This window comes from Haliotis cracherodii, unplaced genomic scaffold, assembly GCF_022045235.1.
Source record: "Haliotis cracherodii isolate W230 unplaced genomic scaffold, xgHalCrac1.p SCAF_13, whole genome shotgun sequence".
Lineage (NCBI taxonomy): Eukaryota > Metazoa > Mollusca > Gastropoda > Lepetellida > Haliotidae > Haliotis > Haliotis cracherodii.
The window spans coordinates 7,273,946-7,291,301 of record NW_027266268.1 but is presented as its reverse complement, the minus strand read 5'-3'; the positions used below and the strand labels follow the sequence as shown (position 1 = coordinate 7,291,301).

At 41.4% G+C, this 17,356-nt stretch overlaps 1 protein-coding gene across 1 annotated transcript in view; it reads left to right on the top strand.

The window, feature by feature from the left end:
- Window positions 1-17,356, top strand: part of LOC139459432 (uncharacterized) — a 36,818-nt gene that overhangs the window by 12,374 nt on the left and 7,088 nt on the right. The window contains exons 8-15 of the mRNA XM_071240880.1: window positions 3,790-3,981; window positions 4,213-4,272; window positions 4,825-5,073; window positions 6,742-6,806; window positions 12,164-12,503; window positions 14,949-15,098; window positions 15,685-15,861; window positions 16,703-16,786. Coding sequence (XP_071096981.1) covers window positions 3,790-3,981; window positions 4,213-4,272; window positions 4,825-5,073; window positions 6,742-6,806; window positions 12,164-12,503; window positions 14,949-15,098; window positions 15,685-15,861; window positions 16,703-16,786 — 1,317 coding nt within the window. The remainder of the gene's footprint in view (window positions 1-3,789; window positions 3,982-4,212; window positions 4,273-4,824; window positions 5,074-6,741; window positions 6,807-12,163; window positions 12,504-14,948; window positions 15,099-15,684; window positions 15,862-16,702; window positions 16,787-17,356) is intronic.

Here is a 17,356-nt window from a genome sequence, read left to right as displayed (position 1 = left end):
TGTATACAAGCAATGTGAGGGCCTTTATTTAGTTTAAATTTAGTTTTTAGTTCATGGCCGTGGGAGGTGATTCCGTTGGCGTTCCACTGAAAAATATTTAGTCCTTCCATTATTGGTTTCGGGTGATTGGTGATTTAGTTTTTAGTTTTTATTTTATTCGGTGAGTTCTTTTAGATGGAGGTTAAAGAGGAAGAAGGGAAGATCGGTTAATTTTAGATTAAAAGCTACTTTGTGGAAGGATTCCATACTAGCTTTTGGTGAGTTTTGACTATGCATATATGCTAGGAGTAAGGTGAGGTTATTTAGGTTTGGGGTGTTGGCTGGTTGGGAAGTTTGGTTTGTTTTAGTTGGAGTAGTGTCTATTGTTTCCTCAGTAGTGGAGAAATCTTCGTCATGGGTTGGATTAGGTTTAGCTGGTTGAGTTTCCATGGGGGAGGCATGTGATGTGGAGGGTTGTGAAGGTGTTGGCGGGATGGGTGTAGCTGATGTTTTCTTAGTGTTTGTGTTTTGTTGTTGTGCTTGCTTGTGGGAGAGTGTTGTTGCCATATGGGCTGTAGGGTGCTTGGATGAGGGTCGTGTTGTGGTGGTCATTTTGAGGTTTGTTTTGCATGCGGGGGTTGATGTTTTGGGAGGGTTCGTGGCTGGTTGAGTGGCTGCTTGTGTGTGTGAGGTGGGTGCGGTTTCTCGGTAGGGGTCCCAGACAGAGCTGTCGGTTATGGGTGTGGTGTTTGTTTGTGGGATGGTGTTTGGGTGTGGTGTAGGGAGGAGTGGTTTAGATGCAGGTGTAGCAAATTTTCGTGTTTGGATTTTAGCCGTTTCTATGTTTATGTGTTTGTTGGCCTGCTGGGTGAGTGTGTGTCTGTGTGGGCATTGGTTTGAAAGTGAGGTGTGTTGGGTGGATTTGCAGTGGATGCACCAGGGTGTGCATGTGCCTGGGCAGTCTGTTTGTGCGCATTTTTTACATTTAGTTTTAGGGTATGTGCATTGGGAAGCAGTGTGGTTGTATTTGAGGCACTTTGAACATTGCTTAACCTGCTTTATATAGGGTTTGACTTCTAAGTTGGTGTGGGCTCCGAAGGATATGTGTTTGGGGGCTTCAGGGAATAGCGGTTTTTTTAAAGTTGATTATGACAATGGAGGTTGGGACCGTTTTTTCCGTTTCTAGGAGAGGTTATTCTGCGCGTGCTGGTGATTAGGGGTTGAGGGTTTTGGTCTTGGTTTATGTTAGCTTCTAGAGAGTATAATTGTAAGTCCTTAGTTGTTTCCCTTGGGTTAACCCTAATTACGCCTCGTGTATATTGTTGCCAATTAGGTGTTTGTTTGATTACCGTGACGTGGAATATTTGAGTTATTTTATTTGCTGCGTTGTAAGATTCTCGGTTAGGAAAGATTATCTGGTATCCTTTGTTGGCTTTTTTAATATTGTTGTAATTTATTTTTTGTCTTTTGAACCAAAGTCCTATTTTGTCTGCCGAAAGTTCTAGTGAGAGAGTGGTGCCTGAGCCTGCTGAGAAGAAGTAGAGGGCGAAGGTGGTGAGGAAGGCGGCCGGGGAGGGTGTTGGCGATGGAGGTGGAGTGGATGTGTCGAGTTTGCGTTTTTTTGGTGTTTTGTGGTGGTGAGTTAGCTGGTTTGGTTGGGGTGGTGTATGTCGTGTTTTCGCCATACTCGGTCGGGACGATGTTTTCGAGTGACCTCCCAGAAGTGTTGTGCGCTTCCGCAGGCGTGGGTGAGTAAGGAGCTGGAATGTCTGCGAGTGTGGCGTTGCGGGTGTCAGTCATATTGTTTGGGTGTTGTGTTGGAGAGCGTGTGTTGTGGTGAGTGGTGGTGGAGTGTTTTGGGGAGGTGAGTTGGTTTGTTGTTTTTACTTGGTGAGTTGTGTTTAGGAGGGGGAGGAGGTTGCGGTGGTTATTTGTTGTTGGTTTTAGTAGGAGGGTTTGGGAAATGGATTATTTATTGAAGATTAAGTTTGATTCTGGAAGGCTGGGATAAGGTGAGACAAGTGGAAAGCGGGGATTAAGAGATATTTAGTCGAAGGAGTGGAGGTATGTGAGTGGTGGGCGTGGGTGGTGAGTAGGAAAGAGCGAGCGTTGTGTTTAGGAGAAGGGGGGATTAGGTGTTTTTTGTTTTTAGGAGTTGGGTCAAAGGGTGTGTTTGAGTGGTGGGCGTGGGTAGTGAATAGAAATGAGTGCGAGCTGTGTTAGGGAGATTGGGTAGGATAAGGTGTTGGTTATTTAGTGTTGTTGTTTTTTAAGGATTTAGGGGTTTTATGATTAATTCGGTGAGAGTGATTTTAAGAGTGTGTGAATAAGGATAACGTGATAATTACCGATGATGGAGTTTCCTTGGCTGGCTATCAGGCAATGCTCTGTGCTGGCTTGGGAAGTGTTGCTCTCTGGGAGTACAAACTGCAACTGATTGTCTGGCCAAGACTCGTTTATTTACAAACCGCTGTCCTGTAGCTGAAACACTGCTAGGTTTGGCGTTAAACAACAAACAAACAAACGGTGAGAGTGATTGTAAGAGTATATGAATAAGGCTGAAAGGATGACGTGATAATTACCGCTGTTGGAGTTCTCCTTGGCTGGCTATCAGGCAATGCTCTGTGCTGGCTTGGGAGGTGTTGCTCGCTTGGGGTACAAACTGCAACTGATCTGAAGGTCAAAACAGCGTTAAGTACTCACCTACCCGCCCGTTATTACACTCTAGGAGAAGCCGATACAATGGATATGTATACAGTTCAAAGCAGCTTTCTATCCTCGCTCATTCACCCGTTATTACACTCTTGGAGAAGAGGATACAATGGATATGTATACAGTTCAAAGCAGCTTTCTATCCTCGCTCATTCACCCGTTATTACACTCTTGGAGAAGGCGATACAATGGATATGTATACAGTTCAAAGCAGCTTTCTATCCTCGCTCATTCACCCATTATGACACTCTTGGAGAAAGTGATGCAACTGATATATAGGTCAAAGCAGTATTTATCCTCGCTGAAAAAGGTGCCCACTAAAACACTCTTGGAAAAAAGCAATATAATTGATATACAGGCCAAAGCTGCATTTAATCCTCACGCATTCACCTGCCCACTTTCCCACTCTCAGAACCCCCCCCCCCCCCCCCCCCCCCCCAACCACCGATAAAATTGATTGAATTATTGGAGAAACCGAAAAATAAAGTTATGACGTTAAACTCATTCGCTATATCTGCCCTCATCTCTACTCGTTATTGAAATAACTGGTAGATATAGCTGTAGTATAAAAAACATTATATCATATACTAGAATGACACATCACCTTCATGTTGTGCTATGATGGTCCAAAAAGTCTTGTCAGGATGAGTTCCAAATACCCTGGGCTTGTCATGACTTGAATGAGGATCAATGATTTGATATTATCGAAGCCAGGCTCTATCGCTTACAGGATGTTGTGTGTGTACCTCTATATTTGATAACTCTAAATAAACTGAGGATCAAAAGAAACTATACCTGGATGAAATATCAATTGAAAATATCTTAAGTTAGAGATATTATATTAAAAATGAACTAGAGTCTACTTAAAACTACTACATGGTTATAAATATAGTATAACCCCTGTCTTCATTGAACCAATTTGTACACACAATTAACCAGCCACAGATTACTTTTACAAACTGTTGCAAAAAATAAGTGATGGTGAATACACATAATCAAATTTAACAACAGTTATTTCAATTTTCATTTACATAAAAAACAAACTCGGTACACTTTCCTTTGGCTCTCAGTGTATGGTATATATTTGGCTATCTTCAGTCCCTGACTCGGTCCACTGCCCCGGAGATGAATGTGTTCGCAGTGTTCCAGCACACCCATCTTATTGGGAAGGGAATCAGGACCCGCATCATCAGGAACGGTACAGAGATCGAACCTCTCATCGTGGACGACAACTACGACTTTGACTTCCAGGAAACCAGACTGCTGGCTCACGAGAGGAAGCTGCAAGTGGTAATACTCAATCAAGGCCAATTAACCAATCAGATTGAAACCATTGATAACCACATCTCAGACATCTGCAAGAAGCAGTAAATATTGCCTGTCTTGCATGTCCTGGTAACAAACATGTAATGTAATGCTCAACATTATCCCTCTTTAAAATTCATGTTTCTTGATTTCTCCATGATGCTTATGTAGAACTACATTTTTAAATCACTCACTGTTGACTGTGTACTCTTCCAGGGAGACGCCATCATCACCGAGTGCGACTACAGGTCAAAGGAGAAGGGCAAGTTCACATTTGTAAGCATTGATTGCCATACTGTTTTGTGATGTATCGACCTCGGGTCCTTAAGATTGGAAACAAACTGTAACACTACGACAAATATACTGCAGGTTTTCGAAACTCTTTATTTCGCAAAATCATATATTAAAGTAACGAGAGATTATTCTTCCGAGCTAACTTGGGAAGACATGTTCTGTACAATAAACTAACTGATGTGTACACGGGATGACGAAGTTTGCGGCAGAGTTATAGGGGATGGGTTGGGGGACGGTCAGTACGCAGGAGGAGGTTTGCTATACACTCACTAATTGCTGAGTTGCAGGGAGGACGAGATGTGTCTGACTTTCATCCTGTACTATCCCCGCATGATACCCCGACTAATTGCTGAGTTATAGGGAGGTTTAAGTACACAGGACGAGATGTGTCTCACCTTCATCCTGTACTATCCCTGTATGATACACTGACTAATTGCTGAGTTATAGGGAGGTTTAAGTACACAGGGCGAGATGTGTCTGACCTTCATCCTGTACTATCCCCGCATGATACACTGACTAATTGCTGAGTTACAGGGAGGTTTAAGTACACAGGACGAGATGTGTCTGACCTTCATCCTGTACTATCCCCGCATGCCCATGTCCAACTGCCTGAGTCTTGCCATGTACAACGCCTACATCAAAGATCGAGGTGAGAAGAGGGCGCTGATTCAGTACCTGGAGACTCTCGACTGGAAGAACCATACCATCAGAGAGAGCTTCCAGCAGAACACGGACCAGTCAGTCTACACTCTCTCCTGCATGGATTATGCCGGGCCCATGTCGGTGAGTAGCGGGACCTGCTCCAATACCACAACTGAATATTATTCTTGCTTTACAAGCAAATAAAACGTTGAACAGGTGTTAAAAGAAGATGAGGCTAAAGGAAGTCAATTGACAGTCCTGGGGAATTTGATTTAAGCAAATGTTTTTGCTTGTTCTAGTCCAGGCTAATTCCGGTTTTATAGTGCTATATACACACCATGCCGGAGTTTAGCATGGATACCCCACTCAGAGACATTATATATCCGAGTAGACCAGTCATTTTTTGTCCCTATTATGCCGAGAGCCAGGCAGGGTAACAACAATTATCTTTGTATCTTTTTTGGACGTATTGTGGTATGACACACTTAGGTCATCAAATCACCGCTCTCCAGGCAGATGCACAATCTACCAAACTACAGAGTAGGTCGTCAAGACCAAGAGTGGTACAAGAATGTGGAACATGTCTTCATTTAAAGTTTACATTGGGCAGATAGTTTATGTTTATCGTGATTATCCGGGTTAGAAGTGATCTTTAACAACCCATGCTTGTCATAAGAGGCGACCATCGGGTGATCAGGCTGAGTTGATGTATGCCATCTTATCCCAATTGCGAAGGTCGATACTCATAACGTTATTTACAGACCATGGCATACCTTGTAATGATGTTATTAACTATTATTGTCTTTTGACAATGCAAGTTCATGTTTCTTCCTTGACATGCGTCATTGCTTAGGTTTGGCCTGGCATTATCACAGATTTGTACCAAAACTTTCTGGCATCACCTCCCCTATATACAATCTTCTGAAAGAAGACGCGTCTTTCGAATGGACCAACAATTGCCAACAGGCACCAGGAAAGCTAAAGCAAGCCTTTACAAAAGCCCCCATCCTTGCATATTCCGACCAAAACAAACCCTTCATCCGCACAACTGATGTATCTCAAACTGCAATAGTGTACATTTTTGGCCAGCTTGATTCTCATGGCATAACTTGTAAAGGTGTAATTTATTAGTATCTTCCCTGACAATTGGTCCTGTTCTGTTTTTAGGAACAAACAATGTTGGTCGGAAGGTTTTCTTTGCTCGTCATTTCAGGTTATTGCAATAAACTATTTGTAATAATATATATGTTTATATTGTATTTTTTTCAAGCGAGGGTAAATGATGCTTAATGGTCATTTCCAATCACAGTCAACAACTGTTTCAGTCATATCACAGTGGGACAAGCGGAGTCAATAACCTTGTCCAAGGATATAACACAGTGACTTGCATGATATGGACTCTTGAAATGGAAGATTTAAAATGGTTATTACTAAATACGGTTTACAGACATATTGTCTCTCATGGGGATGTCTCTCTGTCAAAGAATATGGCTTTGCTCATGAAATACTCTGTATTGATGAGGATGGCCATATCGCGGTCGAATCTTTTTGTTGAGGCTGATCAATGTTTTTTTCAAGCAGATGGACTTATTTTATTTACACAAACTTATGAGCTGTTATGAACTCCCCTCTAGAAATGGTCCGCCCCTAATATATTATAAAACGTTTAAGTCCTCCTACATCCGACTCAATTTGCTTTAATTTGATGAGATTTGTTGAATTTATTTGTGACAAAATGTGGTGGGGTCACGATTATCTTGAACTGACTAGTCATCTCTTCTTGACAATTCACTGTGTTCCTGTCTGCAGTTCTTCAGTACAGTGACCCAGGCCGACCCCGTGACCACGCCCTACGTAAAGCCAAAGAGTGACAAGTGCGCCTCCAACTAAGTCGATATGGAAGATAAACAAATCAAAATGACGAATATTTTGAAATGTAAATTTTGCTTGGAAATAAATAGTACGTACGGTCCATGTTGTTTATATTGTTTTGCTACATAGTGGGTAGGACATGCATACCCTATTCCTGAAAACCTGATTTTCAGTGATCCATTCATATATTTTTAACCGCCTTTTAACCTATATTGCCTTTTACACCCAATGGAATCTATTTCGGCGAATAATTTTATACTGGTTATTCTATTTTTTTTATGAGGGTGAGGTTAATTGGAAACATTGTTTGTCATAAGAAAAAACATGTCCTCTGTAGAAATCATATAAGCTTCAGAATATAAACAGTATGTAAAGTAATTTTAACTGTTGTCCATTGAAACAATGTTCGACAGTGGTATATTCATTCTTGCAGATACAGAAACAGTGTGTACTACGGGAAAAAGTAACAGTGCTTCACTCAATTGTGTAAATGATAAGTACTTGAAAGTAATAACATAATATTTGGTCATTCGTCGGATCAATGTTTTATCATAACATTTGTATTGACACACCCATACCCGGTAACAGGAGACACAAGAGGTGTGGTGTAACAACCCAATAAATGTCAACCAAAGATGCTGTCATAGAACAGAGAGAGAAATTAGAAGTTGCACGGTTTGTAACTTGTCTACCTAAATATGCCCTAGGCATTCATTATATTACGAAACCGGCTGGGAACCCTTAGTTGAGCGATGGCGGCTGGTTCCCGTCCTGTCTGAGGCGCCGTTCCATCTCCTGGGGGAGAGGTCTGGAGAAGCAGTCGACCATGGCAGTACAGCAATGTTATGCTGCCCCAAAACGTTTGTTCCAAAACGTAGAACGTGTGAGTGGGCAGAATCTTGCTGTAACGTAGCGTTACGTCCCTGTATATGTACAAAGGGTAGACCATGATTTCGAACGATGTGGTGCCGGGAGCGTAGGGCATTCAAACGATAATGAGTTGTGTTCTCCCATAAGTTGTGCTGCCAGCCCATACCATTACACTTCCACCCCCAAAACGACGACGTTGAGTAACGCAAGCGTCACTAAAACGTTCCCCTAAACGCCTGTCGACCCTTGCACGACTACCAGAGATGTCCAGATGAAACCTGGACTCATCTGTGAAGAGAATAATGTCAAAACAAATCAGTTCTGTAAATAGTCATAAGCACTTGGGTATCACACTTGAAGCCAGTGGCAAATGGTCTTGTCATAGAACACAGTGAGAAATTAGAACAATTAGAAGTTGCACGCTTTGTAACTTGTCTACCTAAATATGCCACCAGGCATTCATTCTATTACGAAACCGGTTGGGAACCCTTAGTTGAGCTAAAACAAACCCGTAAAGTTTGTATTTTCTTTAAAATGTATCATAATATGGCTCCGCTCTATCAAACTGATTATTCTACAAAGAACCGTTGCAGCGAAAAAACTCATAAAGCCTCAGAAACTCTGAAAACATCAGTATTCCTCTAACAAGACATTCGTGTGATTCCTTTTACCCATCGACTTTCCGATTGTGGAACTCTATTTTGTTATCAGACTGAAATTCTACGATTTCTTGTTTTAAAAAGTCTTTATAAAAGCACAACCCAACGTCACCTGCGTACTTAGCATATGGAAAAGGGAGAAAAATATCTTACATACAGAACTGAGACATGTGCAGTCAATTAAATTATGATATATACAGAACTGGTATAAAAGATCACCTGAACTGTACAAGTTCAATATACATGTGAAAATGCATATTATCATTGTCTCACGGAATGTACATTGTTTAGTCATCAACGTGAAATTATGTGTAACAACCTTTCAAATAGTGTTCATAACATACCTGTTGATTTCAACCTATTATACTGCAACGCAGATCACGTTGTTACAGACAATGAAGCTATATTCAAGGCAGTCCATGCTTGTCGTAGGAAGCGACTCACTGGATCGGGTTTATGCAGGTCATCGGATCTAAATTGCGTAGATCGATGCTCATGATGTCAGTCACTAGACTGTCTAGTCCAGACTGGATTATTTCCAGACCGCCGTCATATAGTTGGAATATTGCTGAATGTAGCGTTAAACAACCAACAATACAAAAAAAACCTTAACACTGAGTGCCAGGCAGGCAAACAACAAATACCATATTTTCTCGTCCTTTGGTATGGCGCGGTCGGGGATCGAACCCATGATCTTCCGCTCTTATGGCAGACGCTCTATCCACAAGACCATGGATGCGGTCTTAACACTGTAGTCAGCTGATGTGGTGATGTAGCATGTGATCGAATTTGGACTCTGACAAATATGAAGAGTAGGTGAGTTTGGTTAAACACCGCTTTGAACAATATTTCAGTTATATCACGGCGCATCAGTTTAATGTGGGATGCTTGTTGTTGAAACGCGAAGGTTAACCCACAAATCGGATCGTACAGAACTAAAATTGCGAAATCAGTACCTAACCACACAATACCAATGAATACAAATTATCTTGAAACACACAGAATGAGGTTTACAATCATATTAAAGACAATACAATGGGTCAAATAGCAAAAATAACAGGCCCTAATACTGACGTCAGTGCACTCACAAGTGTCCAGAATTTATCACAGTCGAATATTTTGAAGGAGGCACTTGCTACGTTCTTGAATGCAGGAATACAGGTGTTGCAGGCCGGCAAAAAGTCGATGTCTTTTCCGATAGGTCCCCAGTTGACACAGGGCAAGTAGATAAGTCGCAAGTCTGAGCTTAGACGGCCTCGAATTGCCGTCGTCTTGATGTTATATAGGTATAGCCAGTCCTCTAGAAATTGTTACCTCGCGAAGCTTCTAGGATGAAGAAGTAAGTCCCGGAAGTGAATCAACCATTGTAACACGCTCCTGCGCAGTGGTGACTCAGCATAACGCCACTGCCACAGGCTAATTTGCATATCACGTGACCGTACGTTTCTCTTGTTTGTAAACAAACGCGCTTTTTCAGAAATCAGTATGGAACGGACCAATGCAAGTATTTGGGGGCGCATAATTGTTTGCATAATTATATAGATATGCTACTACAACTGCGACAGTGAGTTGCATGACAAAATATATTTGTACATCAAAGTGACTGTATTGCTAGCTCTCCGTTTGGGCTTCGATCACAGCACGTGGAGCCGTACAACCAATGTAAACAAAGGATAACTACGTAAAAACAAGTAGATTTTCACGTAATTAGGATACTTTCTTCATGAACCGTAATCATTCTTTGACATTTGTTTTAGAAAATGTGTAGACTTGTCAAACATGAAACGTATGAAAAGCATATGCAATATCTTGAATGGACTGTGAAAGATGTGACGAATCGTCACATGGCGCTGGCCTGTGGCAGAGGTACTATGCTTGGTTGGCTTCCGGCCGCATGGAACTCTGGGTAGGAGAGTGCCATTGTAAACGAGCTATTCACAGCGGAGCTCTCTATACCGGGAAAGGAACGAAGATGTCAAGACCTGGAACAGAGATTGGACTGTAAACAACAATGGAGCCTACTCAAACTTCAGACGCCGGGAGTATCACAAACACGTAACATTTAATGAGCGCTTTTATGCCACTAACAATCATCCCAAATAAACTTCTGCCTCCACTGCAATATAACACTATAGTTGTTGGATGTTTATTTTTTAATTTGTTTCGTTAGTTGATTCTTATTGGTTGTTTGTTTTGGGATGTTTGTCTTTTAGTGTTTCTTTTTATGCGTGTGGAGATGGTTGGCCTGCGAGTAATTCGAAAACAAATATCTCCCTCATTAGAATCCGAAAGATTCTATTTATTATTTATAAAAATACAAACTACCTGACATAATTATTTAGCTCATTAAGACCACTGTTTGATTGACACTTTAGTAGTTGCTAAGTAACAGTGAAGACAAGGTGGCTCTTGCTTGACAACGGTATAGCGAAACGTCACATAATAATACAATAAAGAAATTGTCATTCATAAAATTATCTTGTCTTTACTGTCAATAAAGCCAGAAGGAAAATAAACCTGTTCATAAATTTAGATACATGAATGCACCCCAGCAAAGCCATAACCTATACTCTACACATCACCCTACCCCTCCCAATACATGTCAGTGTTTATTCCTTATCATTTCACAGTTGAACTTTGGTCCTGGAAACTGAATCATGCTGAAGGCGAACGGGTCCGTTTTGACTGGGCCCTACACTACTCACTACAACCCCCTTCCCCCAACCCCCCTCCTTGCGGCTGTGTATAGGTTAATAAATGACAAGCACCACGCGACCCAGAGTATCCCATATTCTGGACATGCGTTATCAGCTACAGTAATGTATTGGAGATAAGGGCCAAGTTAGTCAAACACGAACACAAAGACCATGGAAACAAGCAGAACTACTGTTACTGCAACAGTGGTAAATTGAGTCAAAATTGAACGTCGTATCGGCAATACTTTTGCCATGTCGCGAATTAAGACTTTAGACCAATATTTCTTCTATCACGTTTACAAAAACATTCAGTATTCAATGTGTCAATGTTTACAATGATCACATTTTATTGTACATGTATATTTCGTGATGAAATGAGTATCTATCTGGGAAAATTAAAAATAAGTCACCCGAGTGTAATAACATTACCGCACTTGACCAACGATAGGTTCTATGTGAGAAATTAAATAACAAACCTTTGTAAGCATTTACCCATTATTAGGTGTTACCCAAAGTAAGTTGGCTAGTGAGTGTGTATGGTTTTACGCCTCTTTTGACAATGTACTAGCAACACTTTGGTGGGGAACACCAGAAATGGCCTTCACATATTACCCATGTTGGGAATCGAAGTGTGGTCTTAGGCGTGACGACCGAATGCTTTAAACACCGGGCTACCCGACCGCCCATCTACGTTAAGTATTAGCTGACAGTCATGAAGTATCCATGGAGTAGCCATGACTTTATAACCGTAAACTAGGCTATCCTGATTTCCCTAACAACCTACTGAACTGAAATGGTAGACTTGTACACTACGTCGTCATGACGACCAAGCCGGGAACACCGCATTGTGGAAAGGTTTTTGACATATGTCGCAATATTTTCACCACACGAAAGTGTGCGTCATGTCTTCACAAACCACGAGGTTGTGACACAGGGTCGTGTAGTGAAGATACGATAGTATCTTATCGGTTGTTGACAGTCCTGATCCATGACAATGACGAATCATCATATCCCCCGCATCAGATCAGGGTCAGGAACGTGAAATTTCCCATCGTATATAAAATCCGACAGCTTGGGTCGGTCTCATGTAGACATTGTCGGCAGAGACATCAGATTTCAGTCCTGACGCTCCAGAAGGACTTACAGAAATATGCATCGTCTCGTGGTCGTTGTCGTTGCCTTAATGGCGACGCTGTCAGCTGCAGCACCTAAATCTGTGACGAACAAGCCAGCTCAGAACACAGGAGTGTACCCCCCGAACTTCCCCACCCCTACGGAGACCTACAGCAGGTTTGCCCAGATGGACGCCACGGGGAACTACTTCCTGTTCTGGTGGGCAAACTCCACACACATCCAGTTTGAAGCTCACGTGAAAACCAGGGGCTACGTAGGCTTCGGTATTTCTAACCATGGCAACATGTACCCCGCTGATGTGGTGATTGGCTGGGTGAAGGACGGGAAGGTGCACTTTGAGGTGAGAATTCTTTACTGTTTGTATTCTTTTTATATGGCATAGGAGTCATTTACAAAACCGTCAGTGACGTAAAGCAGATGACAACTACAACCCCCTAGGGGAATATAGTCCTTCAGCATCCTATGCTTGCTGTAAGAGGCGACTATACTTGTGGAAAGAAGCGACTATGCTTGTTAAAAGAGGAGTCTATGCTTGTCGTAAGAGGCGACTATGGATGTCTATAAAAGGTACTATACTTGTGGAAAGAAGCGACTATGCTTGTTAAAAGAGGAGTCTATGCTTGTCGTAAGAGGCGACTATGGATGTCTATAAAAGGTACTATACTTGTGGAAAGAAGCGACTATGCTTGTTAAAAGAGGAGTCTATGCTTGTCGTAAGAGGCGACTATGGATGTCTATAAAAGGTACTATACTTGTGGAAAGAAGCGACTATGCTTGTTAAAAGAGGAGTCTATGCTTGTCGTAAGAGGCGACTATGGATGTCTATAAAAAGGTACTATAATTGTGGAAAGAAGCGACTATGCTTGTTAAAAGAGGAGTCTATGCTTGTCGTAAGAGGCGACTATGGATGTCTATAAAAAGGTACTATACTTGTGGAAAGAAGCGACAATGCTTGTTAAAAGAGGAGTCTGTGCTTGTCGTAAGAGGCGACTGTGGTTGTCTATAAAAGGCGACTATACTTGTGGAAAGAAGCGACTATGCTTGTTATAAGAGGAGTCTATGCTTGTCGTAAGAGGCGACTATGGTTGTCTATAAAAGGCGACTACACTTGTGGAAAGAAGCGACTATGATTATCCGAAGAGGAGTCTATGTTTGTCGCTAAAGCGACTATGCTTGTCGTAAGAGGCGACTATGCTTGTCCGAAGAGGCGACTATGCTTGTCGTAAGAGGCAACTATGCTTGTCTATAAGAGGCGACTATGCTTGTTGTTAGAGGAGTCTATGCTTATCGTAAGAGGCGACTATACTTGTCGTAAAAGGCGACTATGCTTGTCGTAAGAGGCTACTATGCTTGTCGTAAGAGGCGACTATGCTTGTCGTGAGAGGCGACTTTGCTTGTCGTAAGAGGCCACTATGCTTGTCGTAAGAGGCCACCATGCTTGTCCGAAGAGGCGACTATGCTTGTCGTAAGAGGCAACTATGCTTGTCTATAAGAGGCGACTATGCTTGTTGTTAGAGGAGTCTATGCTTATCGTAAGAGGCGACTATACTTGTCGTAAAAGGCGACTGTGTTTGTCGTAAGAGGCGACTATGCTTGTCGTGAGAGGCGACTTTGCTTGTCGTAAGAGGCGACTATGCTTGTCGTAAGAGGCAACTATGCTTGTCTATAAGAGGCGACTATGCTTGTTGTTAGAGGAGTCTATGCTTATCGTAAGAGGCGACTATACTTGTCGTAAAAGGCGACTGTGTTTGTCGTAAGAGGCGACTATGCTTGTCGTGAGAGGCGACTTTGCTTGTCGTAAGAGGCGACTATGCTTGTCGTTATAGGCGAATGTGTTTGTCGTTAGAGGCAACTGTGTTTGTCGTAAGAGGCGAATGTGTTTGTCGTAAGAGGCGACTATGCTTGTCGTAAGAGGCAACTAACGGGATCGGGCGGTTAAACCCGCTGACCATGACTTGGTTTTATGCCTGTCATCGTATCCTTAATCGCGTACATCAATGCTGATGATGTCCATCGCTGGAAATTTCTGGTCCAGATTGAATTATTTACATACCGCCGTCATGTGGCTGGAATATTTCTGAGCATGGCCTTGAACAAACAAATAAACGAACAATACACAGTTACAACAATACATATACATCTTCAGCAACATTCCAGCAATGTCACGCGAGGGGACCACGACGTTTTGGCACTGTATGATGTATTATCAGAATTAATACAATACAAAAAAGCCGGAACAACAACAAAGGCAACCTTATCATGTCATGTTCATCTTCAGAAACTGTGTATCAAGATTTTTAAGATAGATCCATTTTTTAAATATTCTATAAATCGTTATTTTGTGATGATTCGGTTTGGCACGATGTCCTCATGACATTGAAAGAATACATCAACATAGTCTTATTTTTTACAAATAATTTGATTTAAAACTTTTAAAAATTGAAAAAAGAAGAATTTTACATAATACGCAATTGTTGTAGCTTTGACAATCATTACATTTAGGGGGCGTGGTGGCAAATTCATTTTTTACCGGAGACTTCATTGAACCAATTTATTATTACCCAGCCACATATTACTTTTTCCAAACTGTTGCAGGAATGAGTGATAGTTAAATAGACATAAACAAATTTAACAACAGTTCTTTCAATTTTCAATTAAATAAAAAAAACTCGGTATACTTTCTTTTGCCCCTCAGTTTTTCAGCAGCCTGTGAATATTGAGTCCCGGGAACCAGTGGTTGAAAGCGTCCTGTATAATTTGCTCACATGTACATTATTCCTTCCAGGACCGCCACACAATCGGTTTCTATGAACCAATCATCGACGACTCTCAGGACTGGACCATCATCGCCGGCTTCGAGAACGACTTCGGCACCGTGTTAAAGTTTTCTCGAGCACTCGACACTTGTGATGAGAAACAGGACTTTGTAATCAAGGTAGAGTAATCTTTTCCTATGTCCCTTCTGCATTATCATATGTTAAGGTTCATGTTTGTTTTGAAATTATAATATGACATTATGTTGATTATGAAAATTACGATTTGGGTGTTTGTAAACATTGTGGTGCTGGGTGCCATTGGGTGTATGTGTAAAGGTATGGGAGTTAGCGCTAGGCTCACTTTGTACAACGGCACCCTGAATTCTAATATTAGGCCAAACACTGAAAGAACTGAAAGAACTGAAAATGCTGAAATACTGAAGAAGCTGAAACTGAAACTTGAAAAAGCAAAAACTATTGCTAACACTGAAAATACTGTAAATACTGAAAAATCTGTAAATATTGAATATGCTGTAAATACTGAATCCCCCACCCCCCCCCCCCCCCCCCCCCCCAATTTAAAATAAATAAATAAATAAATAAATAAATAAATAAATAAATAAATAAATAAAATTAAAAAAAATAATGAAAATGTCGACAATCATGAAAACTCAATCACCCATTCATTCGCACCCGAGGCAGGTTAATATATCTTAGTTCGTTGTTCACTGTGTAAAGTATCCTCCCCTTGTTTGTCTCCCCCAGGAGGGGACGACAAAGGCCATCTTCGCCTACCACCCTGATGACCCCATCCACGAGACTGGCCTGACCTACCACGGGGCCGGCAGACGGGGCTCCAAGAGTCTCCTGCTGTTGGACACGACCCCGACCTTGAAGGTGATGCCAGCTGACTCCCAGCACTTCGACATAACCAACCAGAAGGTGAGGAGATTATCTTATATACATGTAAACTTGTCCCAATGTCTCAAGTTAAGACTTGCCCGGAGCGAGTAAGTTTTGTTTAATTCGTTTTGAACATCATGTCTGTTTTATGACGGCATGACAGCTTACTTTAATGTGGGATGAGTGAGTCTGTGGGGTTTTACGTAGACTAACGTCTAGGCTCTGAAATGAAGATATTTTACAGATAAAAACAATTGTTAAATTAGGGTTATAAAATATGATGAAAAGCAGCCCATCTAGACTTGCCAAATATTATAAACTTGCATGGTCTGAATGAATTGCGTGGAAGAGGGGGACAGATCATTCTTCTGTCAATCTTAGGTTTCGACACAGATTGGAGATATATTGATACAGAACTTATTATTCCTAAGAATTCGAATTCTCTGTTTGTCCAACTGATCTAAGGTTAATGCTATTGATGAAACGTTCACTGTTTGTCCAATTGATCTAAGGTTTATGTCATTGATGAAACGTTCACTGTTTGTCCAATTGATCTAAGGTTTATTCTATTGATGAAACGTTCACTGTTTGTCCAATTGATCTAAGGTTTATGCTATTGATAAAACGTTCACTGTTTGTCCAATTGATCTAAGGTTTATGCTTTTGATGGAACATTCACTGTTTGTCCAATTCGTCCAATGTTTATGCTATTGATGGAACATTCAATGTTTGTCCAATTGATCTAAGGTTTATGCTATTGATGGAACATTCCCTGTTTGTCCAATTGATCTAAGTTTTATGCTATTGATGAAACGTTCACTGTTTGTCCAACTGATCTAATGTTTATAATTGATGAAACGTTCCCTGTTTGTATTGCCAGTTTCAAGTGCCCGCCGTTGACACCTACTACCACTGCTCTGTCCACAAGATGCCCGTACCACCGAAGAAAAACCACCTCATCATGGTATGTGGACAATCTCCTCATGGATTCAACCCTCACTCTAATTGGTGCGCCCATCGTTCGTTCTCGTTTTTACTGCTTGGTAAATCATAAACTAAGTCGGATGAAAACTACTGGTATATCAATGAAAATGAATGATCTTAATATTACTCATAGATTCTTTTGCACCGAATCATCTTATCATCACACTGAATCTTCTTGTCATTACACTGAATGTTAACAATTGTTATATTTGGGATAATAGTTCCTTACTAAAGTACAGATTGTAGTACATTTTGGGGTTGAGTCACATCCAGGATTCGAACCCACACTGCCAGAGTGAGGCACCTAATCGCAGTACACAAAATCTGCGATATAACCCACCGAGACTTATACAAAATGAAAGTTCGACAACTGGTAGTCTAGATCTCGTACTTTGTGTACCCCTCTGAGAAGTGTAAATTGGCACGGCTCCCAAGGCCGAAAGCTATGAACACGCAATGCCATTTAGAAAGTTGTCAAATGTAACAAGTGTTATATTTGGGATAACACTTTCTTAGATTCTATTACTTTACTGCCAGAGTGAGGCACATA